General features: G+C 42.2%; 1 protein-coding gene across 3 annotated transcripts in view; it reads left to right on the top strand.

Moving 5' to 3' along the window:
- The window catches only part of HTT (huntingtin), a 118,699-nt gene that overhangs the window by 41,900 nt on the left and 49,220 nt on the right, over positions 1 to 27,579 (top strand). For all 3 annotated transcript variants that reach the window (XM_008577971.1, XM_008577972.1, XM_008577973.1), the window contains 14 exons: positions 1,417 to 1,543; positions 3,206 to 3,333; positions 5,565 to 5,675; positions 9,336 to 9,413; positions 9,906 to 10,129; positions 11,322 to 11,400; positions 11,548 to 11,709; positions 14,047 to 14,102; positions 15,045 to 15,193; positions 16,848 to 16,984; positions 20,225 to 20,341; positions 23,872 to 23,994; positions 24,287 to 24,522; positions 26,043 to 26,185. In XM_008577971.1, the coding sequence (XP_008576193.1) occupies positions 1,417 to 1,543; positions 3,206 to 3,333; positions 5,565 to 5,675; positions 9,336 to 9,413; positions 9,906 to 10,129; positions 11,322 to 11,400; positions 11,548 to 11,709; positions 14,047 to 14,102; positions 15,045 to 15,193; positions 16,848 to 16,984; positions 20,225 to 20,341; positions 23,872 to 23,994; positions 24,287 to 24,522; positions 26,043 to 26,185 (1,870 nt within the window). The remainder of the gene's footprint in view (positions 1 to 1,416; positions 1,544 to 3,205; positions 3,334 to 5,564; positions 5,676 to 9,335; positions 9,414 to 9,905; positions 10,130 to 11,321; positions 11,401 to 11,547; positions 11,710 to 14,046; positions 14,103 to 15,044; positions 15,194 to 16,847; positions 16,985 to 20,224; positions 20,342 to 23,871; positions 23,995 to 24,286; positions 24,523 to 26,042; positions 26,186 to 27,579) is intronic.

The raw sequence follows: 27,579 nt of genomic DNA, 5'->3' as shown, positions 1-27,579 counted from the left end.
ACACACATTCTGCCACTATTCTGCTCCAGACTGATGTATTTCATTTAGGCTACTGCACTAGTAGTCTTTTTTCTCTTTTCTTTTTGGAAGCAGCATTATTGAGATAATTCACATACCATACAATTCACCCATATTTTTAATGTGTCCACAGAGTTGTGCAGCCATCACCAAAGTCAATTTTAGAACTCAGAAAGGAACCCTGTACCCTTTTGACATCACACCCAAAACCTCCCATGCCTTCAGCTCCAGGCAACCACTAACCTGCGTTCTGTCTCTTTGGACACTTCCTGCTGATGGACAGACAATTGGTGGGCTTTGTGACTGGCTCCTTCTGTCGAGCAGGTGTTTCAGGTGCAACAGCCTCTCACCTCTGCTCCCTGCAGTCCTTCCCTGCTGCCTTCTAGTCCATTCTCCTGTCTGCAGCCCTTTACCCCATTGTACCCAATTTACACACAAGGAGTAGAGGTACAAGGCGACTGTCTTAGTTTGTGCTGCATGCAGTAACAAAATACCAAAGCCTGGGTGACTTATAAACAGCAGACATTTACTTTTCACAGTTCTGGAGGCTGGAAGTCCAAGGTCAAGGTGCTGGCATATTGGTCTCTGGTGAGGGCCCACTTTCTTATAGAAGGCTGTGTCCTTGCTGTGTCTCATGTGACAACGGGTGAGGGGGCTCTCTGCAGCCTCTTTTATGGGGGCACTAATCCCATCATGACGCTCCACCCTCATGACCTAGTCACCTCCCAACAGCCCCACTTTCTAATACTGTCACCTTGGTGATTAGGTTTCAACGTATGAATTTTGGGGCCACAGACTTTGAGACCATAGCAGGCACTTTTGTAAGATTAGGGGGAAATCTACATCTCTGTCATCTCATCTTTACTCTGCCCCATGCCATGCTGCCTACTAGAGCTGGGATCCTGAATATTCTGTACTCTCCTGTGGTGTGTATTGGAAGGAGTGTGGGCTTCATGGATACATCTGGGTTTGTTGACTTGTAACTCTGCTGTGTATAGCTGTGACCTTGAATAAGTCACTTCATCCCCGAGCTTCTTTCCTCATTTGAAAAAAGGAGTTAGGGTTAGGGTTACCCTAACTTTCCTATGTACCCTTTTTCATGTCATGGCTCACTGGGAATGCCTTGGTTGCTTGCTACCAGAGAGGATAGGCCTGGGGATTCCAGCAGCCTTAGGCCTTACCCAGTTCCCTGAGAGCCCCTTCCATCTCCAACCCACTTACCATGCTCCACGTATGGTTGTTGTGTGGGTGATAGGTAATATATGTACAGTGTCTGAGCTCTATAAGTAGGGGTTCAACAAACAAAATTAATTGCAATAAGTGGTAAAACCATATACTATAGTTTTCAGTTTCTGTATTGGTTATATTTCCATCACATGTTTTTGTTTTCTGTTTTAGGCAGCCTTGCCTTCTCTAACAAATCCCCCTTCTCTAAGTCCCATCCGACGAAAGGGAAAGGAGAAAGAACCAGGAGAACAAGCATCAGTACCGTTGAGTCCCAAGAAAGGCAGCGAGGCCAGTGCAGGTAGGAAGCAGCGCCGGGAGGGCTCCACCTGGCGTGTAGGAATGTAGGATTTAAGTGGTAACTTAGTATTTTATGGAAATAAAATACATGGTAGTAAAGTCAGAGAAAGTTTCCCTGAGTGTGGTTTGAGATATTAAAAACTAATTTCTAAGTGTGTACAGACCACCTTTCAGTCTTACGCATCTGTAAGCAGTCACTGCAGCCAAGAACCACGCTCTTCTCACGTCCTCCCTTCTGCTCTCCTCACAGCAACGGAGAGACAGTGAGGACTCCTGGTGTTCAGCAGGGGAGGTGGTACAGTGGCCAGGAGTAGATGTAGTGGGGTGAAGGAGCTGATGCTGGTAGGTGAAGAATTCCGAAGTAGGACATGGAGTGTTTACATTTGTGACAGCTAAGTGAGAGATGAAGTGGGGGTAAAGTCTGAGTTGGAGGAGCCTAAAAAATTCACAAAGTTTGGAAGGACTTCTTTACCCAGGAAAAGGTCAGGACAGAAGGGGCCAGAATTTAGGTGTGACTGCAGTTTCCTGAGTCCTGGTCCATGCTGCTCTTGGTGGGCAAAGTAGGAACTGACCGCTGCTTCTCCTGTCCCACCTGTGCCCACCCTTCCCCCACACCCATTCTAGGTTGTCTCTTGGTTCCTGGGGGCCCACCGTGGTCCTCCTGTTCACCTTGCTTGTACAGCATTTATATTGAGGCTAGCTATTTATTTATTTATTTTTAATCGACAAGTAAAAATTTTATATGCTTATGATATGCAACATGATGTTTTGAGCTATGTATACATTGTGGAATGGCTAATTAACATATGTATTATCTCAATTATTTATTTTTCTGTGTGAGACCAGTTAAAATTGTCTCAGCGATTTTCAAGTATACCATACACTGCTGTCAACTGTAGTCACCATGTTGCACAGTAGATCTCCATCTCTTATCTATAAGTGAGATTTTGTATCCTTTTTTAAAAGATGCCCTTTTCTAAGGATTGACTGTAGCATAGCAGGGAGATTCACCTGTTCAAAAGCTTTAGACTTCACAAATGCAAAATTATCAGTATGTGACTAATCATCTTTCTGATGAATTAAATAAACTAAGGACTCCACATCAAAAGTCCTTAAAACTGGAGTAGGATGTGTGTGTGTGTGTGTGTGTGTGTGCGTGCGTGCGTGTGTGTGTGTGTGTGTATTTTTTTTAATATTTAGTACCAGTTTAATGATAATGTTCATGCCCTTTACAATTTCCAAAACATGCTCACATCATCTCTGTTTGATTGCTTCATGGGCCCGTGAAGCACGTTGTTGGGGTCAGCACCTGAGCCCCTGAGGCCCCTGGGGCTCCAAGAGATTCCAGGATGGGTTGCTGGCCATTGAATTAGCTCTTCTCTGACTCTCGAATTGATGCCTTCCAGAGCAAATGAACAGGCGGAGCAATGGCGTCATGCTGTCCTTTGTATCATTTTATGTTACTTTTTTAGTATTCAGCTTCTACTGAAGTTTATTATGTGATTTCTCATTCCTTCTAATTAATCAAAAAGTGAGAGGAGAGATTTGAATTTTTTTTCTACTAGAATACTTTTAAACATCATTATTACCAGTAATCTCTTTTAAACGTGGCAAGTTTTTACTTTTGTCTAAAAGTTTATTTTTTGTGTGTGCATTTCCAAAGCCTCTAGACAGTCTGATACCTCAGGGCCTGTTACAACAAGTAAATCCTCATCTCTGGGGAGTTTCTATCATCTTCCTTCATACCTCAAATTGCATGATGTCCTGAAAGCTACTCACGCTAACTACAAGGTATGGGCCTCCACTTCTTTCATTACAAATACATATTTCTGACGGTTTGTTGATGTCTTTCTTATGATTTGTAGGATGTATATTCATATGTATACATACATATAAATAAGTTAGCACTTTGGCATATGAATTATAATTAGTTTTTTCAAGTTTGTCCTTTAGCTTTGTTTATGGTAGTTTCTATCATACAAATATTTTGGATTTTCCTGTTAGAAAAATTCTCTCTTTTATGGCTTATGGGTGTTGTGTCTAGACTTCCCAAGACCACCCCATGTTTAGAGATGCTCTAGAAGGACTCGTGGGACTCAGCGTGTAGTTGTACCCACAGCTCAGGCTTAGCTCAGTGATGTAGTGAGGACGTAGGAGCATGTGAAATTTAAAGGATTTTTAAGAGAACTTTAAAAATTATTTCACACAGTTCATACACATTTCTTCATAAATGTGTCCTGAGGTATTCATCTTTTTTTGTTAATAACAGATATATCAGTTTTTGAAAACCCTTTATAAACCTTATGTGATGTCTTTTCTGAAGGATATTCATAATTTCATAAGATAAAAATATTCAACATTTTACAAAAGATTCAGAGCCTCTGTTCAGCTGCCTGTTCTTCACATCAAGCCCCGAATTAGAGGAATGTACATTTAGAATGCCATCCAGAGGGTGTTTTTTCCCTCGTTTTCAACTCATGTCATCTTTAATTCTGGGACCCTTTTCTGTGCCCCCAGTATGTTGCTCGGTGTTTATCATTTTCCTTCCTGAGCACCCTGGACTCTGAGGTGTTCCACTTTAATTTTGGCCTCCCTGGTGTGTTGGATTCCTGCTTCCTCTGCTCCTTCGTCCTGCCTCGTTCACTCCCACTGCGCAGACTTGTGAGTCCGTGTGTGTCCGGAGCAGCGGGCACGTCTGTCAGGTCTCTGTCCTAACCTCTCCTGTCCTCTGTTCCCTGTGCGGAGCTGCTTGGCATCACTGCTGCCTGTTTTTTTTTTTTTTTGGCGCAGCCCTTCGTGCTCCTCTATGGTCCCTTCTCTCTTCTGTGCTTTCTTGGTTTTCAAGACCGCAGAACTTCTTGAGCTCTTCTCAACTCCCTGAGGCTATCCCTTTCATCTTAATTCCCACCTCATGACCTGTTCTTATTTTATTTATTTTTCTTGGCGGCTGGCCTGTATGGGGATCCGAACTCTTGACCTTGGTGTTGTAACGCTGAGTTCTAACCAACTGAGGTAACCAGCCAGCCCTCCCAGGGTGTACTGCTCTTTCCAGAATTCCATGCCTCCTCTCCCCCATGCCCTTCCCTGTAGTCTGGGAGAGGAAGGATCGCTGTGCCTATTGGGGGGAACCACTTTACCGCTTTCTCCCTGGGCTCTAGATCCCCACATGACATCATCACACCACCCCATCCTTTGGGCCCTCAGTGGTCTCACTCCTGGGCTTTTCCTTCCTTTCCCTGGCCTGTTGGCAGCACGTGCAGGTTGGCTCCAGCTCAGTCTTGGTGTTTAGATCCACTCACATTTCCATTTTCTGTGTGTGTCTTTTGCCTGCTTCCTCTGCCTTTGCCCTGAGAATTTCTCTTTCATCATGGGTGGTTAGATTTTGTTTACTGAGCAAATTCTCTTCTATCTATTGTCACGTTTTCACAAGTATTTGTTTTCATAGTCCATCCCCCCTCACCCTTGTTTTTATGCATTATGTCTTTGATCCTGACCCATACTCTGAGGAATGGGTAAAACAGGGGAATTGCTGTATAATTTAATGAAGCTGAATCCTTTAGAAGCTTAATTTAATACTTCTTAAAACTGATAAAATATTTTGTTGTAGCCAGACTGAATGACTGTATCTGAACTTGATAATGATTTCTCCCAGGGATCCTAATGTATATGGAATGGGGCTTAGTATCTTACAATTTTTGATATACCGCATGTCAGGTTCTGGTTCTGATGAACATTTAACAGTTTTTTTCTCATTATGATGAAAGGAATTACTTTTAGTAGTGTCAGTATACTTGGAAGGAGCCTTTGAAAGTTAAGTTTTTTTAATAGCTATCTGGAAGAGTAATTTCCTTTCTATGGTATTTTCCCAGTGCTAAAAACAGACAGAAATATCCCGAATGGTGAGTGCGTAGGGCCACATGGCAGAAGCGTTCCACCACAGCAGACGACGTTTGTGTCTTTGTTGTAGATAGCCAGAATGTGGCGGTGTCAGTAACTCTGTTCTCCCCTTCCACCTTCCCAAGGTCACCTTGGATCTTCAGAACAGCACTGAAAAGTTTGGTGGGTTTCTGCGCTCTGCCTTGGATGTTCTCTCTCAGATTCTAGAACTGGCAACACTGCAGGACATCGGGAAGGTTTGTGTCTCATTTCCTCTCATTGAGCTGTTACTGGCACACTTGCTGTGTGTTGAATGCACCTGGGAACCTGGGGATGCAGCCTAGTTCTCCAGGTATGTCCAGAAAGCAGCAGCAGCTTGGGAGGACCCTCCCTGACCCCATATGATTATGTCACAGCACCTAGGTCTGATTTGTGTCTTAGCCGTGAAGTTTGGAGGGGCTGGAGCGGTCCTATTTGTATCCTGTTTTCCGTTTGTTACCATATATTAGCTTAGACTCAGTTTATTCTAGAAAGCTGGTGGGTTCATAAGTGTCCTTTGTTGTCTTATTTGGTCTTTTCTAGTGGAAGGGGGCGAAAACAGACTCAGCAAGGGTGTGTGATTTGCTCTTTCTGTACCTTAAGGAGTAGCAGAACTGGGATTGAAACTCATGTCCTTTGGTTCAGAGTCCAGTAATCTCCCCATTCCCCCCAGTTTTATAATGAAAATGCTCAAACACATAGGAAAGTTAAAAGAATTTTGTGGTAAACACCCATATCATAGGCCCACAATCCAGACTGCACAGTTGTTAACAGTTTGCTAGATTTGCTTTATTGGGTATATACCTGCCTATCCATCTGCCCGTGCGTCTTATTTTCTAATGCATTTCAGAGTGAGTGAGTGATAGCCCCCCTTTCAAACGTGTGTGTCTTCAAGTGAGAGACATTCTATCTAAGGAAGTTCGTTTGTTTTTCTCTCTCTAGACCTTTTTCTCGACACGCACATTAGTTTACCTAGTTTTAATAGTAATACACATCATTTTGTGTTTCTTGTTGTTCCTTATGTTTTTCTCCATCTCTCAGTTTGGTGCAATCATTTTTCACGGCTGTGCAGTGTTCTCCTGCGTTGATACTCAGCTATTGTCCCTCAGAGGGACAGGATTTCTTCAGATTGCTGTGAGCTAAACTGGTTATAGGATATAAAGGCAAAGAGAGATTGTTAGAATAAAAATATAGAGTTTTCATTGTTTATTTAAATGCCAACACTGGGAATGAAAAAGTAATTATAATTTCACGTCCTTGACAAATAATTGCTTTATTTTTCTTCTCTTCTAGACCTTGTATACTCTATATTGACTTTTATACATAACTGATTATGTGTTGGGGGTTTTTTTTGCATTATATCGTGCACATTTTTCCCTGTAATTTCTTATTGCTCTATATTATGTTTTCTCTGACTCTGTTAAGACTTTATTCTGATTTTGAATTATGTGATTATGATGTGTCCTGATGTAATTTTCCTTACATCTTGTGTTTCTTGTGTTTGGGTTTGTTGAGCTTCTTGGATCTATGGCTTTATAATTTTCTTAAAGTTTGGAAAATTTGGGGCCATTATGTTTTCAGATTTTCTTCTGTGCCACCTGCCTCCCCTTTTGCCTCTCTTAAAGATACCTACATATTTGTTTGCTTAAGATTGTCCCATAGCTTACTGATGCTGCTTTCAGTTTTTTCCTTGTTTGCTCTCTGGTTTTCGTTTTGTATAGTTTCTATTGCTGTGTCTTCAAGTTTTGCAGTCTTTTCTCTGCTATTTCTAATCTGCTGTTAATCTCATTCAGTGTATTTTTCATCAGTGACATTGTAGTTTTATCTCTAGAAGTTTGATTTGATCTTTTTTCTCTCTCATGTCTCTACTTAACTTTTTGAGTATAGTTGTGATAACCATTTTAATGTCCTTCTCTGCCAATTCTAAAATCTTGTTAGTTCTAGGATGTTTTTTGATGGATTGATTATAGTCCTCATGTGGATTGTGTTTTCCTCTCTCTTCGCATGCCTACTAACTTTGATTGGTTACCCAGTATTGTGAATTTTACTTTGTTGGGTGCTAGGTATTTGTGTATTCCCATAAATCTTCTTGAGCTTTGTTCTGGGATTCTCTTAAGTTAAATGGAAACAGTTTATTCTTTCAGGTCTTGCTTTTATGATTTGTAAATGGGTTGGAGCAGTGCTTAGTCTAGGGCTAGTTATTCCCCTCTCTAAGGCAGGACCTTCCTAAGTACTCCACCCAGTGCCTCAGAAGGTATGGGTTTTCCAGTCTGGGTGGTGAGAACAATGGCTGCTCCCAGCCCTGTGTCGGCACTGAGCACTGTTTCCTCTAATCCTCTCTGGTGATTCTTTCCCCATCCTTGAGTGGTTTCGTCACACATATGCTGTGATCATTTCTCTGTCGATTACTGAGGGGGACCCTCCACAGATCTCCATGGTTCCTTCTGGGTTGCTCTCTCTTCTCTGGTACTCTGTCCTATGAACTATAGCTGTCTTGGTCTCCTTGGACGCCCAGCTCTTCCTCAACTCAGGGGTCCCCTGGGCTCTGCCGCGGTCCCTCGTTCTTGTGCCGTAGCCTGGAAACTCTCAGAATAGTGAGCTGGGCATTCGTGGGCTCACCCTGTTTGTTCCTTGTCTCTTGGGGATTACTGTCCTTCCCTGCCTGATGTCCAGTGTCTTGAGAGCTGTGGTTTTGTATATTTTGTTTGTGTTTTATGTTTTGTTTTGTTTGTTTCAGGCAGGAAGGTATCTGGTCTCCCTGCCCCATTTTGGCCAGAAGTGGAAGTCCTCTGATATTATATGGGACATAATTGTTTATAACAAGGCCATGTTACTCTAGGAGCTCTCAGAAGGCCTGAAACTGCATGCTTTCTCACCTCTTTTCAGTGTCTAGTGCAGTTTCTGGTGCACACCACACATTCTAAACATGTTTGCTAGGAGAAGTGGTCCTTTGCTAGACAAGTTGTGATTCAAAAGGCTCTAGTAATTCTTTCCATTAGCATTTATTAGACATCTGCTATGCGCTAGTAAAAACAGAGAGTGAAATGTAACAAATTCAATCCAGAAAAGTACAGCCTTGAACATTTAGAATCTAATTTGAGTAAATCAGAATTTTTCTCAAACTTTTACTGTCCCTTGAGTATTTGAAGCCAACAAAAGTCTATTGCTTTTCAGTGCAGGAAATTTTATCTAACAAATGAAAAAAGAGGCATTTTCCATGTAATTGGTGTTGGTTTTTAGCAGTTAATAGAAATAGAGGCTCATAGTTAGGCAGTGGGGCAGCATGCTGTTGGTTCTGAGGACCTGGATTGGCATTGTTCTTAGAGTTAGCATCTTCTTCCTTTTTGATTCTTCAAAAGCACATTGGATGCCTTAAACCTCATTTTTGATGATGGTAAAAAATAGCTTTGTGAGAATAGTAACATTAAGATGGTCGTTTTGGTCCTTTCTGCAGATCGCTGTAAGGTACCTTTAGGACCAGTTTGTAGTAAGTCATGCTTTAATGCTATGAAGTGTGTGTTCACTTGAACATATTCCAGGGCTCCACAAGTGCAGGGCTTTGGACTCCTTTGCACTCTTTTGAATTTCTGCCCTGAAAACTGGACTGCATAGTAGACAGTAGATACTTGGTAACTATTTATTAATTGAATGAGTGAATAGTTATATAAATACATGAAAGAATGGTTTTAATATATCTTAGATTTCAAAACTTTTTACTGACTCTGTTCAAGATGATAAATTGAAAACCTTTCTCTGATTTTCCTCTGATGTTTACACAATTTAAATGGAAGCTGTCTCGTGTCTTTGATTTCTGTCTAGGATTCACAGCAATAATGGGTCATTTGAGAGTCACTTGACATCTTTTTGTTCTTCTGCAGTGTGTTGAAGAGATCCTAGGATACCTGAAATCTTGCTTTAGTCGAGAGCCAATGATGGCAACGGTTTGTGTACAACAGGTAAGAAAAACATTGTTTCCTGTTTTTCTCATGGCAACAGGGTGCTCCTTCTTCAGGAGCTGGTGCTGGTGGTGTGATCAGCCGGAAGGGTTGGGTGGTCCAGCTGTCACTCTTTTGCTCACTCCATGACTGGGCCAAGAGGGGAGCCCCAGGAGGGCAAAGTTTGTCACTGTGGCAGGTGGAAGACACAGAAGCTTTGCTGGACCCTCACTGCTTAACCATTGTCTTCATGCCCTGGTTTTTGTTAAGAACACTAGTCTCATTTAGGATCACAGGGAATCCTGAAACTCTCATTTAAGGTATAAGTAGCATTTCATAGCAGTAGTCTCACAACATATTAATAGCAATTCATAACAGAAATTTCACCTTCTGAATTTTTCCTAACATATCCAGTTATTTATAGATGGATTTGGTATTTATGTGGGAGATTCTTAAAGTGTTGCTTATGCCACATTAAGTCAAATATTGATGGTTTCAATTTTTTCACTTTAGTTGTTGAAGACTCTCTTTGGAACAAACTTGGCCTCCCAGTTTGATGGCTTATCTTCCAACCCCAGCAAGTCTCAAGGACGAGCACAACGCCTTGGCTCGTCCAGCGTGAGGCCAGGCTTGTATCACTACTGCTTCATGGCTCCGTACACCCACTTCACCCAGGCCTTAGCAGATGCCAGCCTGCGGAACATGGTGCAGGCGGAGCAGGAGCACGACACCTCGGGGTAACCGTCGTGAAACACAAAAGAGCAAGCAGGAAACACTTTGCAAAAGAATGAAAAAATAAAAATAAGTTAGCCATTGTCTTCCAATAGCTTATATTCAGAGAACTCTAGGAGATATAGTTGATACAAAGATTATGAAGGCATAGCCCCTGCCTTCAAGGGAGTGTGTGGTCCAGCAAGTGAGGAGAGTTAGGGGCTGTACCATCGCCTAGGGCTGGGGTGGAGGAAGAGCGAGCCTGAGTGGCTTTCCCACAAAGCAGCCAGCACCACTTTCCAAACTGTGTCAGTAATGTGTGGGTGGCACCTTTCAGGTGTGTAACTTAGGTGAAAGAACAGCTTCAGCGTGGCACAGCAATGTAGTGTTCAGAGGTGTTCAAAGGGGGAAGAAGAATCTTGGATACATCACTTTGCGTTTTGTAAACTTATGGCTAAAAGTCTCTTTTCACTTAAATTTATGTTTGTGTTTTTGATGCCTGGTGTTTATTAAATTACTATAATTATTAACAGATACTTAAGTTGCTACTCTGTATACTAACAATAATGGAATTCCTTGTTTTTCCATTTACAAATGTAGTGAGCAGATAGCTACAATTAAAATACTAGAGTCAGGAATCAAGGAAAATACCTATGTTCCAGGCTTTCTGTTGGTGATATATTTACTACATCTCCAAGTTTCAGGTTTAAGTCTATTCAAATACTTTTTGTAATGATGTGGGTTATAAATAAATAAGCAGCAGTGTGTGTGCACATTCATGTGTGTTATTGTCTTTTGATTTTGTATATTTCTTAAAAAGAAAAAGATATAATTGATGTAAATATTTTAAGGTTGTTTTTTCCCCCTAGAAAGTCAAGTGGTATCTTCTAAATTACTGACTCTTACAAATGATTGTCATTTTTCTCTCAAGTCTTTCTAAAGACTGGGCTGAGTAATCAGTTTCCTGTAGCTGAGAAAGGCTCAGTCTTTTTTCTACAGATGACAAGACTTGATGGCTTTTGGGCAATTGCCAGCTCTGAATTGAGTCTCATTATCTCAAGAGCATGACACGGCTACTTTGAGTGACCTCTCAGTTCTTTCTCACTCTGACATGCTTTGAATTTGTGAACTGAAATTAGTTTGACCTGGAGTATAGCTGAGTACGGGGGGGATTATTTAAGGATGTTCTTTGCTTCCCTTTTTTCCCCCATTCTGCAGATGGTTTGATGTACTTCAGAAAGTGTCTACCCAATTGAAGACAAACCTCACCAGCGTCACAAAGAACCGTGCAGATAAGGTAAGTGGTGCCACGGCTTGAGATAGCCTGTGAACTCAGGTGGCTTTAATGCGAGAAATGAAAATTGATCTTGAGACTTTCTGTATTGGTTGCCTGAATCTTTTAGTTGAAGATTTGCTTATGGATTCTTTCTCTTCTTTTTTATAGAATGCTATTCATAATCACATTCGTTTATTTGAACCTCTTGTTATAAAGGCTTTAAAACAGTACACGACGACAACATCTGTGCAGTTACAAAAGCAGGTTCTAGATTTGCTGGCACAGCTGGTTCAGTTACGGGTTAATTACTGTCTTCTGGATTCAGATCAGGTTTGTCACTTTTATCTTTTATTCACCATACATAGGTAATAAGAGTTACTCTAAGAAGACACTGAAATCTAGTAAGAATTACCAATTAATTAATTACCAATCTAATAAGAATTACCCTAAAAAGACACTGAAATCTACCTCAGAGAAATGCAAAGTTTGTTTTTCCCCCGTTGGTTGCTGTCTCTTACCTGTTTCATGCAAGCAGCTGGTGCAGAAGGCCTGGCACCCCTCTCCTTCCCCCACGTCCGTGCTATGCTCTGTTAGGGCTCTGTTAGGATTAGCCTTTATAGACTTGCCAAAGGTTCTTCCTGACCACTCACCTACCCCCCCAACTCCAAAATAAGTTTGAATTAAAATTATAAAATATAATTAAGATTTATTGTTTCGGGGGACATTTTTACAAAATCCAGGGACTTACTGTAAACATAGTATCAATTATGGTCTGTAGTTACAAGGAATCTAAAAAGCTAGCTTGCTTCTTTACAAAGGAATGCCATGTAAAGGAGAGTGCCTGAGAGCTGCGTCCAGTTTCTGTCAGGGCCTTGTGACCTGCACAGTATTCGCTCTGCTCCCCTCGGGCTTCCCTCACACAGTTGCTCTGGGCTCGAGGTTCTGTCTAGTCTTGTCTCTCTGTGTGACTGCAAGTTCTCTTCAAGGAAGATTTGTGCGAGTTAGATTCACTACAGATAAAATTGCCTTTAGGTCTTCCAAATTTGACTATTGTTGTTAGGCAGTGATCTTGGGCTACTTTTGTGTGAGTTAGGAAATTTTTTGAGATAGAAATATTACAATTCTCCATTTCCTCCTCGACGTAAATTTATCTGTAGGTCCCATGAGCATTGTAATTCACCTTAAAGGGTCATTTTCCCTAGGAGAAATGAGGAAACACGTCCAGGATGCCAATTTCCCCACAGGCAGTTTGGGGTGGGTCAGTTTCTAATGGAAGAGTGGTGGGGCGGGGCCTGACATTTTTACTCTCCTTTAGTTCATGAAAGCCATCAGATCAGTTTAAACAGGCCATTTCCCTCTTTGGGGAATCTGTTCACTGGGGAACTTCATTTCCTTTCCTCTGACACAAGGAGGCTGTGTGGGGAGAAGCTCTGGTCTGCAGCAGGGCTTAGAGGAGGCGTGCTGGGTGCTGGCTAGGAGCCCAGGATACTCAGAGGGAAGCCAGAAGGGCACATTGTAGGTAGAAGCCAGTTTTCTCACGTGGTGGCTATAGACGGTGGTCTCTTTTAGGACTGTCTCTAGTAGATTAAGGAAACAAATATCTCCCTACTCTAACATAGATTTGTCAGGGACACTTGACTGTTTTATCAAATCTCTTCTTTAGTCACTCTATGTAGAACCTTTTCTCAAAACTGGAATAGTTTTTGTTGCTTTCTCCTGTCTTTCTAAAATATCCACTTGATACTTAAAAGTTGAGCAAGGACAGCCTCAGGAGTCTCGGTGCCATGCCTGTCTCTGCGTGCATGTTGGCCTCCTTGGGCATGTCTTTTCTCTGGGTCCCAGCTCCCTCTGCCTCCCACCAGCCACGCTGGCTCCTGGCTGCCCCTTGCTGGGTGGTGGCATGTCTTTCTTGCTTGGGTGCTCTGACCTCACATGTGTTCTGATTGGCTTTTGTCAATTGGTCTCTTTTCCTCCAGTTCTTAGCATTCAGTACAGCAACAGTTTTACAAAAAAGAATAGAAACTAGAATAGATAAACCAGCCAACTCAATGCAGATGATAATTTATTGAGCACCTGCTGTATGGTATGTCTGCCTGGTGCCCAGGGACTGCGAGAAAACACTTGGGGATGTGAGTTCCTTGCTTCTCTGTGGGAGCTTCCCCTCAGGTTGCCTGCATCAGGAGAGACACAAGTGGCTGTCAGTGGTCCTCACCTATTCATTCCCTCTGCTGCTGGGAGCCCCTCACCTGTCGGCACCCACCTTGCTGGACTTCTTTGAACGTGGGATGGTGGGAGGGAGAAGATGGACTGGTGTGGGCATCATATGACCAAACCACTTTCGGGAAGTCTTTGCTCCATTTGCCATTAACTGAACTGAGAAGTCCCCCAGATTTTGGGGTAATGCCTGATGTCTCCTAGAATTTATTATTTTCTTTTCCAATGAAGTTTCACCTCAGTGTTTAGTAAACTTGTTTCCAAAGGTTTTTTTAGAAGTGTTCTTTAATTATCTTGTCTTGACTTCAGAATAGATTTGAGTTCTTTTATAAAAATTTATCTGCCATCAGGAAAGTTGTTAAAAATTTACACAGATAAGCAGGAAGAAAAGAAACCTGGTTTCCACATTTTAGTCCTATAATTGATGTGAAAATTTTATTTTCTTGCCTCTAGGTGTTTATTGGGTTTGTGTTGAAACAGTTTGAATACATCGAGGTGGGCCAGTTCAGGTAATAGCATGTTGTTATTTTAGATTTCCTGTCCTTGTTATGTACTTATATATAATTTTAGGTTATTAAAATAAACATTTACTTTAATTTACTTGTAGACATTTTTGCTGTTTTTTTTTTTTAAGTTGAAATCTGATTAACATGCTGTGCATTTTGGTTCTCTTAAAAATTAATAAGTATTTCAAGACTTGTTTAGAAGTAGTTCTGCATCTAGTAATTACATATGTTGTCAGTTTGCATTTCACATTTCAAGGCATTTAGTCATGATAGATTGCTAAATGAAATCTTACCTGATGGAATGCTAATCTTTTTAATCTTAGAGAAATCAGGGGTTTTTTTAGATAATATTGTCTTTAGTAAAGGTAATTATTATGCACTTTGTATTTACTACAGCTTTTCCTTGCTAGATGGTAAGCTTTTAACACTTCTTACTGTGCTTATTACAGGTTTATAAGAATATATAGTTATGCAGAATTAAAATTCTTTAGTTTCTGAAATAACTTAATAAATAGTAAGGGAACAGCACAGAAGGAGAGTGTTCTGAGACCCCTCCGGTCCAGAGACTTGGTGTCTTATTCTACTCATGCGGCACCTTTACTGAGTGATTTCGGGCAAAGTTCTTTTTCCCCTTTGAGTCTCAATTTCTTCAGAAGTGAAGAGGCAGAGGGAGAGCTAAGGAGATTGTACCTGCTGGGTGTGCGATAACTGCTGGGTGCCTTCTGCGTGCTCGCACTCTGCCCTCGCACCTGGCCAACCCTCCCCGAGGGTGGAGATGGGGAGGCGCAGTGATGTGGAGGGCAGTGCATTAGGTGGCCCAGGCTCCTCTAGCTTAGTGCACTCGCTCCCTCTCAAGGCTGAATCATGGGTTCTTCTATGGTATTCATATTGATTATGTATCTTAATTTCAAAAAGAAATTTCTAAGTAAATGTTTTTGTTTCCAGGGAATCAGAGGCAATTATTCCAAACATCTTTTTCTTCCTGGTATTACTGTCTTATGAACGCTATCATTCAAAACAGATCATTGGAATCCCTAAAATCATTCAGCTGTGTGATGGCATCATGGCCAGTGGGAGGAAGGCTGTGACACATGGTAACGGGACACCCCTTTCACTGTGGTCTTCAGTATCTTGATGTGCTTGACAGTGTTAGTCTCCTTACACCCACTTTCAACTGTGTAAACGATGGCTCTGTGCTTTGCAGGCTTTGTGTGTGTGTCTGTGTGTGCATGTGTGTACTGGTTAAAGGTGTTTAAGAAAAGTAGAGGGCATGTTCTTTGCTCTCAGGAGTTTATAATCAACTAAGGGAAAAAATTCAAGGAACAGTAGGATGGCATAAGATACAGATAGATTCTGAATATAAACGATCCTGTTTATCCATATGAAATACAAATTTTAAAAAATCCAACTTGCCGTAAATCAACTTTTGATTTTTTTATCCAATGGTGTTGGAGGATATAATTTGATCTTGATTCAGGGCTTTCTGTTTTGTCTGATTCTTTTACCAGAACTAAAATAAGAATCATGGTGTGCAAGCAGCCTCTTCAGCCTGTGGAATGAGGTGGTGTGGTTTTAAGAATGAATTGTAAATTTTTCTTTGAACTCTTAAACTGATCTTCTAGCATTTGCCTCTTGGCCCCTCTCCTGCTCCTTTGCCAGGAATCTGTAGGCTGTTGAACTTTGATAGAGGTACATCCTAAGACCCTTGCAAACTCCACATGTGGGAACGGCACTGCCACACAGAGTGTTCTCCTCTCAACACGTCTGCAGGAGAGCCTCAGCTGTGCTGTGCTGAGAGTGAGGGCTTGGCTGCCTTCTCACTCTTTAGGCTAGCTAACCACCTCAGTCTTTGCCATGGCCTCATGTTCATGCCTCAGATAAAATGCAGTTTATCAAATGCATAGACATTTGGGTTACTGGGTTTAGTTAAAAATGGAAACGTCAAATACAGGAAACTAAAGTTTTCTGGACTTGATTGGTCTTTGCACAGAGAATCTGGGCAGCCAAACCCTGTACTTTCTAATGGGAAGCTTGGTCATCTGTAGGAAGGTCAGGAAGTGTGCCCCTATGTGCATGTCACTGAGGGTCAGAGAGAGAGAGAGAGAGAGAGAGAGAGAGTGTGTGTGTGTGTGTGTGTGTGTGTGTGTGTGTGTGTGAGTGAATGTCACTGAGTGTTACAGTGTGCCGCGTGCCAATGAAAGGTATTTCTTTTATAGTTTTTTCTATGTGGTTGTGTTAGACCAATTAATTTTGATTCCGGTTTTGGACCAAATAAGACCTGTGAAAACCCGTTTATCTAAAGAGAGAGTTAGGTTACTTAAAACAGCCTGTAATCTAATACATTCCTTAATGTATTCTATAGGAAAAGTATTTATTGTCTTTTTAGGTAACTCAAGTAGATTATGCATGAGAGTAGGAATGTTGTGATTTTGATTATTTGGAAAGTTTTATTATTTTCAAATTGAGTTTTGAATTTGAGCCCTTTTGTCAGAAGTGGTGTTACATTACAGAAACTCTAGTTTTCATTTTTTAGAAGCATTCACAAAACTACCAGTGTTCAGAGCAGAGCCTTGCCCTTCCACAATGGTATAATGAGAATTTTACAACACTGGTTCATAACTTTAATTCATCCCTTAACATAAACCAAATATGGTTGCAGTTTTCTTTACTTCTTGAAAATATTTTGTGGGTGTCTTCCAAATGTAATTTTCACATAATGCTCATTAGGATGCCCTTTTGTACCCACAGCCATACCTGCTCTGCAGCCCATAGTCCATGACCTCTTTGTGTTAAGAGGAGCAAATAAGGCTGATGCAGGAAAAGAGCTTGAAACCCAGAAGGAAGTGGTGGTGTCAATGCTACTGAGACTCATCCAGCACCATCAGGTAAGAGGAAAGTGTAATGACGTTCAGGGACTTGATTGTCCCTGTAGAGATGAGGGAGATGCCAGGTAGTCCAGCTGTTTGTACCAGCTTTAGACCCTCTCAGGCCTGGGGAGATGCCTGTGAGACAGGAGGCACAGTAGGTATGTGATTTTAAGTGGGCACAGCCACAGGAGCCGCCGACCCTTGTTTGACAGTCAAGAGATTGTTCATGAGAGTAAATATAGTAGAGGCCCCTTTTCCAAACGAGGACTGAAAATAACTAGTTGACAATGTTGTTCAAAATGGTAGAATTCTAAAAAAGGGTAGAAATCTCAAATTTGAAATAATTTAAAGACTTTATTTGTATATTTACTTACCACTCTTTTCACATAGGGTCAAGATCTTTTTTCTTGAGCCGATTTCTGGTTTTGTTTTCCATAAGGTCCAGATAAATGACTGTATAGTTCTTTCCATTTCTGAGAGAAATGTCATTGGAATTTTGATGGGGATTGCATTGAATTTGTATATTACTTTGGGTAGTATAGTCATTTTCACTATATTGATTCTTCCAATCCAGGAGCATGGGATGTCTTTCCATCTTTTTGTATCCTCTCTAATTTCTCTCAGGAGTGGTTTGTAGTTCTCGTTATAGAGATTTTTCACATCCTTAGTTAGTTCAGTTCCTAGGTATTTTATTTTTTTGGTGGCTATTGTGAATGGGCAGGCTTTCTTGATTTCTCTTTCTGCTTGTTCACTATTGGTGAATAGAAATGCTACTGATTTTTGTGTGTTGATTTTGTATCCTGCTACTGTGCTGAACTCTTTTATCACCTCTAAGAGTTTTTTTGTAGATGATTTGGGCTGTTCGATATATAGGATCATATCGTCTGCAAACAGGGACAGTTTGACTTCATCTTTTCCAATCTGGATGCCCTTTATTTCTTTCTCTTCTCTGATTGCTCTGGCTAAAACTTCCAAAACTATTTTGAATAGGAGTGGTGAGAGTGGGCATCCTTGTCTGGTTCCTGTTTTTAAAGGAAAAGCTTTTAGTTTTTCCCCATTCAGGATGATATTGGCAGTGGGTTTATTGTATATGGCTTTGATTATGCTGAGATATTTTCCGTCTATGCCTAATTTATAAAGGGTCTTTGTCATGATTGAGTGTTGGATTTTATCAAATGCTTTTTCGGCGTCAATAGAGATGATCATATGGTCCTTGTGTTTGATTTTGTTAATATGGTGGATCACATTTATTGATTTGCGTATGTTGAACCAACCTTGTTTCCCTGGGATGAATCCCACTTGGTCGTGGTGAATGATTTTACATATGTGTTGTTGTATTCTGTTTGCTAATATTTTATTGAGGATTTTTGCATCTATATTCATCAAGGATATTGGCCTGTAGTTTTCTTTCTTGGTTATATCTTTATCTGGTTTTGGTATCAGGATGATGTTTGCTTCGTAGAATGTGTTTGGAAGCTTTGCTTCTGTTTCAATCTTTTGGAATAGTTTGTATAGAATCGGTGTCATTTCTTCTTTGAATGTTTGGTAAAATTCTGCTGTGAATCCATCTGGTCCCGGGCTTTTCTTTGTTGGGAGCTTTCTGATAACATCTTCAATCTCCTTTAATGTTATCGGTCTGTTCAGGTTTTCTATATCTTCTTGATTTAATTTTGGAAGCTTGTGTGAGTCTTGAGCCGATTTCTGGTTTTGTTTTCCATAAGGTGGAGCAAGAGTTTTAAAGACACTTTGGGACAGAAATCTAGCTTTTTAAATGACTTCTTTTTTTTTTTTTTAAGTTGTACAGTTGCCTAGTCCTCCTCTGTATCTATTTGTCTTTGAATCTTATAAAGCTTTGTAAGTTTTATAAATTTATAAAGTTTATAAAAGCCATAAACTTTTGTCATAGAAACCACATTGTCTTTGTGCATTTATATTTTGACTAATCTATGTAATATTTAATTAAATACTTAATGCTTAATTAAATTATATAACTACACTAAAAAGTACAAGTGCCATGAAGAGGTTTGAGAACAAGCAGCTGGCCCTTGGCAAGCGTACCTGGGCTGGTGGGAGTCCCAGAGAGGAGCTTATCAGCCACATGCATCCAGCGAGACCTCGGCATGCTTTATGGAGAATGGAGAGGGTCAGCCCAGCTGGCAGGTTGATTCAGTAAAGGGTGGAATTATGTTCTTGTGTAATGGAAATGCTGCACAGGTTCCTTGAAGAGAGAAGGCAGCTGTGGAGATGGGGTGGTTGAGGCAGGCTATCTAAGGATTGGCCTTAAGTTGTGTGTGTCTTTCTTTATAGCAGTTATATTTTATAGATCAGGTGGGTAATAAACATTTTAAGCTGCGCAGGCCATGTGGTCTCTGTCACAACTCCTTGTCTTTGCTAGTTGTATCATGTAAGTAGTCATAGTCAGTATGAGCACAAATGGTATGGCTGTGTTCCAGTAAAGTGTTATTTACAAAAACAGGTGGTGGGCTGCCCCGTTACAGACCTTTGCCAGGTTATAAATATCTGTTTAGAAATGGTCACTAAGGGGCCAGCCCGGTGGCGCACTGGAGAGTGCGCTCCCGCCGAGGGTTCGGATCCTATGTGGATACCTGTTCCCGCTCACTGGCTGAGCGCGGTGCAGGCGCAACACCAAGGGTTGCGATCCCGTTGCCGGTCCCCGGTACGGGCGCGACACCGAGGGTTGCGATCCCGTTACCGGTCAGTAAAAAAGACAAAAAGACAAAAAAAAAGAAAGAAAAGAAAAGAAAAGAAATGGTCACTAATGTAGAACTGTTGAAAGTAAGTGCTATTCAGTAGGAGATTACCTTTGCAAAGAATACAGAATTGAAATGAAGGTATACAACAGTAATCCGCAGAATAGTTTGGTCAAGGCTGTGTCTGAGTTTTGCCAAAGGTTAATATAAGTTTGATTTTCATTTGGTGCTTTCTCTGTTTGTGAGGTTTTGTAACTTCCATACAATCACAGTGATCACGAGTCATAGTGATCCTGAACAGTGTGCAGCTTGTTCGTACCCTAGAGGAATTTGCTGTGTCTCCATATGGGTTTTCTTCTGTCCCCCACGTTTCATGGGTTGAAGGGTGAGGATTGCATTGCTTTCCTTGGTCCTCACTGGGGATCCCTTTGCGTGGGTCCTAGAGTCTTCCAGCTGAGCTCAGACCTGTGTGAGAGGCAGACACGCAGGACCGGGAGGGTTCCTGTTGGCCGGGAGACTTTCTAATTGCACGTGGATGTTCTTGCAGGTGTTGGAGATGTTCATTCTCGTCCTGCAGCAGTGCCACAAGGAGAACGAAGACAAGTGGAAACGGCTGTCTCGGCAGGTCGCTGACATCATCCTCCCGATGCTAGCCAAGCAACAGGTTGGTCACCGCAGTCTTGGCTCTGTGTTGTGCAGTAATTGTAACACATTTGAATGTGGATTGAGACCCTTGTGAAAGGTGGGTGAGTGTGATCAGCTTTTCCTTCAGTCATGGTGGATTCGTGCTTTGATAGTTATTCTCAGTGCTGGTCATGGGGCAGGTGACTCTTCATTTATTCTCACAACCACCTCTCAGGTTGGTATTTTCTACCTATTTCCAAGTGAGGGAACCAAGGCTCTGAGAGGTTACTGAGGTTACCCAACATCACACAGCCAGCAAGTGCTCGGACTAGGGCTGGTTCAGGTCTGACTCTAAAACTTGTGTTCTTTTTTACTGTATTACACTGTCTCCTTCATTCGGGTTAATCAAGTGTTTTATTTGATCATAGGTTTTTGTTTTTGTCTTTCTTATGACTTATAAAGTGATTTAACAGTTATCCATCATCTAATCAGAACTTCTATAATCAGGCGATGCGTCTGGCTGTTGGCACTAACACAGTGGAAGGGAGTGGGCTGGGTGTGCTGTGTCAGGTGGAGCCACTTCTCGCAGCTCCTGACCACGTGCTGCCGGCGCCAGAGCTCGGGAGGCCGTGCGTTCATTGCAGCCTCACCACTGTAACCAGGTTTAGGGCCCTTGAAAGGAAGGGCACAAGGACCTGCTGAAGATGGCCCCACCAGAAAATCCCACAAGCCACCCGGCAAAGTGTTAGGTTGCGTTTTGAACGGAGTCAGCAGATACATGTTCATCTTGATCATCCATTCTAAACAAGTACTCGAGGAAATACAAAGCAGTTCTTGGTTCTTGGCATTTGATAAACACTTACAGGCACACTGTTGATAGTCAGCGTCTTCATAACTTCACTCCCATTCTGATTTCGTGATGGCATTGTTATCCTGAGACTACTTGGACAATTGGGAGCGGGGTCATGGCTTCTGGTGATATGGACAGGTACAATTTTAATGTAGCCATGGACTCCATGTGTGTAGAACGGTGCTCTGGGAGCTTTATTCCATTCTCTCACTTATCGTGTGCACAGTCTGAGGAAGGTGGAGACTGAGGGCCTGAGTTCAGAGTCAGTGCCGACAGACTTTCTGCCATGGTGAGAATCGTGCGATAACACATGTGTGATAGGCTCAGCACTGGTGTGTGCCACATGCAGAAAGGGCGCTGGGCACTATCCCAGGTACTGGCTGCAGATACATCAGTGATCAAGGCAGATTAAAGAAAACCCTGCCCCCTCACAGTGAAGGTTTTGTTGGGAAGGGGGTGAGGGGACAGACAAGAGTGACATAAGTACAACGTATAAAATGCCAGACAATAAGTACTCTGCAGAAAAGCAAAGGAAAGGAGAGAGGTGGCTAGTGTTGGGATGGGGGTTGCATTGTTCAGTTGATGACAAGGATAAGCCTTGCTGATCAGCTGACATTTGAGTAAACCTGAAGGAAGGAAAGTTGTGAGCCTCACAGATACCTGGGGAAAGAACGATCCAGGCAGAGCAATCTGCAGTGCCAAGGCCCAGAGGTGGGAACATACCTGTTAGGATTCAGGAGGCCAGGGGTGGAGGGGAGCAGCCCTAGAGAAGAGAAGGGAGGGAAGGCCTGGGCGGGGGAGGCCAGCATGGAGGACTTGGGAAGCCTTGAGAGGTCTTGGTACAAAGGGTGACATGATACGATTTGGCTTTTACCAGGATCATTCTCACTCCTGAGTTGAGAATAGATTCCAGTGGGGAGGTGAGGGCTGAACAGGGAGGTCCTCGTTGAGTGTCTGATGGTTGAGTGGTGAGAAGTGGGCCTCTGTTGACATAGTGTGAAAGTGGAACCAGCAGGGTTAGCTGGTGGCTTAGACATGGAAGGTGAGAGTGTGGTTTTGGGGCGGTGATGCAGCACTGTGAATGAGGTGGGGGAGCCGGTGGGGGCAGCAGGCCTCAGGAGAAGGTCAGAGCCTGGTCTGGATGTATTCACTTGAGACCCCTGGTAGGCCCCTAATGGAGATGAGGCTGGCATTTGGATGTGTGACTCTGGGGTTGTCAAGAGAAAGCTGGGCAGGAGATACACTCCAAGACTGGATGAGGTCATGGTAGACCAAGTGTGGCTGGAGAGGAGGGGAAGCCCGAGCGCTGGGACCACTGAGTCCCAGCTCAGAGGGCAGGGAGGTGAGGAGGAGCCATGAAGGAGATAAGAAGGAATGGGCAGTGCTGGGTCCGGGGTGGGAGGTGGGGGACAGGCAGGTGTGGGGTTCCTGAAGCCAAGTTTTTTTTAAGAAAGTGTTTTGTGAAGGAGGGAGAAGTCAGCTGTGGGCACCTTGAGCACTTGGCTGGGTTTGGCAGGCCCAAGTGCACCCGTGAGTCTTTGGAGGAGTGGGTGGAGCCACATACAGATGGGAATGTGTTCCTGAAAGGACAGGAAGAGAGGAATTAGAAAGAGATTTACTTGAACAAGGATCAGAGAAATGGGACCATAGCCAGAGGAGGAGAGGGGGAAAGGGTACGGTGGCAGAACAAGGGCAAAAGCAAATAGGGGCACCTCACAATGCGGGACAGAGAGAAAATTGCCTTCATAGTGTCCTTGAGCAGACACGAGGCGTTAAGCTTGGTTGCGTACATGGTGGGTGGTCTTTGCTGTTGGCACGGTGGGTTCCTCCATGTGGGCACAGGCGTGCAGGTCCAGGTTGAAGGAGTCATGGGAGCTTGGGAATTCTCGATTGTTTCCTTATTGTTAAGGTACAGTTCAATGCTGTATTAGTTTCAGATCTATACATTGAAAAATACTACATTTCTTTGCAGAGTTGCTTAATATGTATATACACACGCAGTAGTAACACAGATCGTAAACAGAGTCAGTGCCCATCATCAATAGGAGAATGGTTGAATACATTGTGGTACAAACTTAGCTTGGAATATTTTTCATCCATTAAAAATAATGTTAGGTTTAAAAAGCCAGTTGCCTTGGGACTTCTCCATTGTATTAAGTGAGAAAAGCAGAGACATTTTAATACAATTTCTCAAAACAACTGAAACAAAAATTTCTGTTTGTGTGTGCGTGCGCATGTGCGTGTTTACAGGAGCATGGAGAGAGTTGAGAAGGGATATACACCATTCTGTTAACATTTGTCACTAATGGGTGGTATGGGGTGAAGTGCAGGTAAAGCAAACAAGGGAGGGAGGAAGCAGCGGTGTGTGTGCGAAGAGAAGCATGAAGCCGGGAAGCAGGCTCCCAAAATGCTGATGAGTATTGCATTGGGGGCGCAATTCCAGTCGAGGCTCTATACTTTTGTACATTTGAATCTTTTCCAGAAAGCATATATTATTTATGTATAAAAATCTAAATGAAAAGATTTCCATTGTGGAAAAAACATGGCTGGTACAGTGTTGTTCTAAAAAATGTTTGCTTGGTCACCACTAAACTTAGAACAAGGGGGTGTTAATGATGGATGATTATGATCATTTCCCCTTGAGATACATAACCTGGTGTACAGAAAACTGGCATTTCTGTTGGCTTATGTGGAGATGTTTGCGGTGTTTAATTCCACAGATGCACATTGACTCTCATGAAGCCCTTGGAGTCTTAAATACGTTATTTGAGATACTGGCCCCTTCCTCCCTCCGTCCAGTGGACATGCTTTTACGGAGTATGTTTGTCACTCCAAACACGATGGTGAGTCTTGTGCCTGACTCTTCAGATTCACCAGGAGGGCTTGTTCAAGGACAAATTCTGGGGGAAGGTACCCAGAGGGGATACCCCAGGACTTCTGACTCAGTGGGTTTGGGTGGAGCCTGGGAATCTGCATTCTTAAGTTCCCAGCTGCTGCTGCTTCTTTGGGGCCATATTTGCAAACCAGCGATAGATTATTGGTGGAGTGGTGAAACGGGTGATTTTCTTTCATGAATCGGGGAAAATTTAATCCTTTTTTCTTTTTAAAGTTATAATTTATGTGTTTTTCTTTTAGGCATCTGTGAACACTGTTCAGCTGTGGATATCAGGGATCCTAGCCATTTTGAGGGTTCTAATTTCCCAGTCAACTGAAGATATTGTTCTTTCTCGTATTCAGGAGCTCTCCTTCTCTCCATATTTAATCTGCTGTCCAGTAATTAATAGGTTAAGAGATGGGGACAGTAATTCAACCCCGGAAGAACACAGTAAAGGGAGACAAATGAAGAATTTGCCAGAAGAAACATTTTCAAGGTATGCTTTATACTTGAACCTGTAACTAATCCTTGTCTTGGGAAGTCATGTGGTGTGATCAGTAAGTCTGGAATAACTCCTAGTCTTGCTTCAATTCTGTGAATGGGTGAAGAGGTTGGTGTTAGTGTGTTTCTTTAAATCTAGCCTGCCTTGCCCGTGGCCCTTGGTTCATACCTCTCTTAAGGTTCTGTCACATTCTATCTCTTATCCTCATTAAAAACTCTGGAGCAGCGGCTCACTGTGAGCAGGGCAGGGGAGCAGCCTGCCCTGGGTGCAGGCAATAGGGGGTGCATTGCCTGCAGAGAATTTAAAAACCTAAGCAAACCCACTAGAAGTCAGTCTTATATTTAGTCTTGCCATGTGCTGGCATTTCTACACACTGTCAGTAATAAAATACTTGTCTCTGCCCAGGTAGATTGGCCCCTGCTGTATACCTATAGTATCAAATCATTCCTTCCCTCATCAATTGTTTGGAAGCTCCTTGTGGGCAATGATGCTGATTCAGGCACTTGTAAATGCTTGTTGCATAGCCAAGTGTCTACTCACATTTGCTAGATTCAGAGCGTTCCCTGGGTTAAAGTTGCTGCTGTGACTGTGCTCCTTTTGGCTGTGTCTATCATATCTTCAGGTTAGCTGTGGCTTGCTTTGTCAGCAGTGGAGATGCCCTCTGTGTTCGTGGATATAAACCTGCTGAACCTGCATGGCACCTTTTTGTTTGCAGGTTCAACAGGCAGCCTGTGGCTCTCCTTCTGTTAACACTGAAGCAGGTGGCTCAAATTGATGATACATTAAATTCCTGTGGTGGATTTTCAGCTTGTATTTGTGTAATGCTTGATGGTTTATAAAGCTTTAAGAAATACTACATGTCATTTTATCCTAATAGTTTTTGAAGTTGGTGTGATTGTGCCATTTTGTGAGTGTAGTCGACCAGTACCCGAGGGGAGATGGTGAGGAATGAAGAAACACGCATATGGGATCAGGAGGACTCCACAGGCTGATGACCTGTGAAGCATCTTAGTTTATTTTAGGTTCTTTTTTATAAGCCAGTGAAAGTAACAAATTGTGCTGATTAAATCAGTTATGTCTGGTACAAAGCTATTTGCAGAACATTTTTAGCTGCCATGGCACTTGAAGATTCATGGCTAACTACTTATCAACAAAATAAGAGCATGAGTTCCTCATTTACAAAGCTCTTAGGGTACTGAGTTCAATCGAAGATCAGACCTCAAGGGGAGGGAGAAGGGGTAAGCAGGCAAAATGGAAAGCCAGCCTTGCTGGCTTATTCCCTAGAAGAGCAAGGACTTTGTCAGGTTGCTATTCAGTACCTCACAAGTGAGGAAGGTGATACAAAGAGGCAAAGTGACAATCCAAATAATGGTGCTAAACGTTTCACCTTCACTGTGCTTATTGTTCCTGTACTTTTCCTTTTCAAGTTTACATGTGTTTTACAAGTGTGCCTGGCCTGGGTGCTCTGTAATGATCACCTGATTTCACTGTTGTCCTTTTCTCTTTCTTGGAAGGTTTCTGTTACAGCTCGTCGGTATTCTTTTAGAGGACATTGTTACAAAACAGCTGAAAGTGGAAATGAGTGAACAGCAACATACTTTCTATTGCCAAGAACTAGGCACGCTGCTGATGTGTCTGATCCACATCTTCAAGTCTGGTAGGTGAACTGTTGTGGTCTTCGTAGAGTGTTCAGTATTCAGTATTCCCTGTCCTGTACTGTACACTCTGAGTGTAGGGACCGTGCTGCCCAGTAGAAGCTCTCCTCTGCTCAGTCTGCCATTTGAAATTGGTGATAAGAGTAAACCTGATACCATATGACCTAGCAATTCCACTTTTGAGTATATATCCCAAAAAATGGAAAACAGGGTAAGAAAAAGATATTTGTGTACCAGTGTCCATAGCAGCAGTCTTCACAGTAGCTAAATATGGAAGCAACTCAAGTGTCCATCGACAGATGAGAGGATAAGCAAAATCTGATACAGTCTAAACAATACGGCGGAATATTATTCAGCATTAAGAGGGAAGGACATTCTGACATATGCTACAACATGGATGAACCCAGAGGACATGAAGTAAGTCATCACAAAAGGACAAACACTGTATGATTCCATTTACATGCGATACTTATTCAGAATCATAGTGACAGAAAGTAGAGTGGTGGTTGCCAGGGGCTGGGAGAATGGGGAATTGTTTAATGGATATAGAGTTTCAGTTTTGTAAGATGAAGAGAGTTAAAGAGATGGATGGTGGTGAGGGTTGCACGACATTATGAATATATTTAATACCAGTAAGCTGTACACTTTTAAAAATGGTTAAGGTGGCAAGTTTTGTATCATGTCTGTTTTACCACAATAAAAGAAAAGTTGGGGAAAAAAAGTAAACCTGAGGGCTTCCTCCTGTTTTAAAAGTTTGGAGGGCCAAGAAGTTTCTGTTACCTTTACAAATGATTGTGAATTAAGAGGACAGTGAACCTAAGAGAAAGTCACAAGATGCCAGCTGTGCTGCAAGCATAGGAAGCAACAGTCCAAATTAGGACAGTGTTTTCCAGGAAGAATGAGTGTTAGTAAGAAGAGTGCCTTACTTTAGATGAAATGAATAAGAAGTGGAAGGCTTTCGTCACAGGGTGCAGGCATATCTCTCTTCTCTCAGCAAGCAAAGAGAAAGGCAATTCTAATCTCTACGAAAAACTAACGTAACAATTCATGGCCCAAATATGAATCCATCCAAAATATGGCATGATTTTCAGCAGTTGATCTGATGTAAGACCTTGATATTAAGAAGGTTTTCCTTTAAGTGGCTCTTGGGTTATGATAGAAAACCCACAGGAAGAGATGCAGTCCTTCCAGGCCTCTTGGCTCTGTAGGGAACTGTATTCATATGGTCATTGTGTAAATGCTGTCTGAGCTTTCCTTTTTGGAATTAATGTATGAATAAAACATGTTTTCAGAACAGAATGAAAATGTTTTCAGTTCTGACAAATACAAAAGAAAAACTAACCAAGTTAATGGAAGTGGATGGTAAAAGAAGAGGTGGGGAATGGAAGGGACACTG

The sequence above is a fragment of the Galeopterus variegatus genome, unplaced genomic scaffold (genome assembly GCF_000696425.1).
Source record: "Galeopterus variegatus unplaced genomic scaffold, G_variegatus-3.0.2 Scaffold1613, whole genome shotgun sequence".
NCBI lineage: Eukaryota > Metazoa > Chordata > Mammalia > Dermoptera > Cynocephalidae > Galeopterus > Galeopterus variegatus.
The sequence above is the reverse complement of the archived record's forward strand: the minus strand, read 5'-3'. Positions and strand labels throughout refer to the sequence as shown.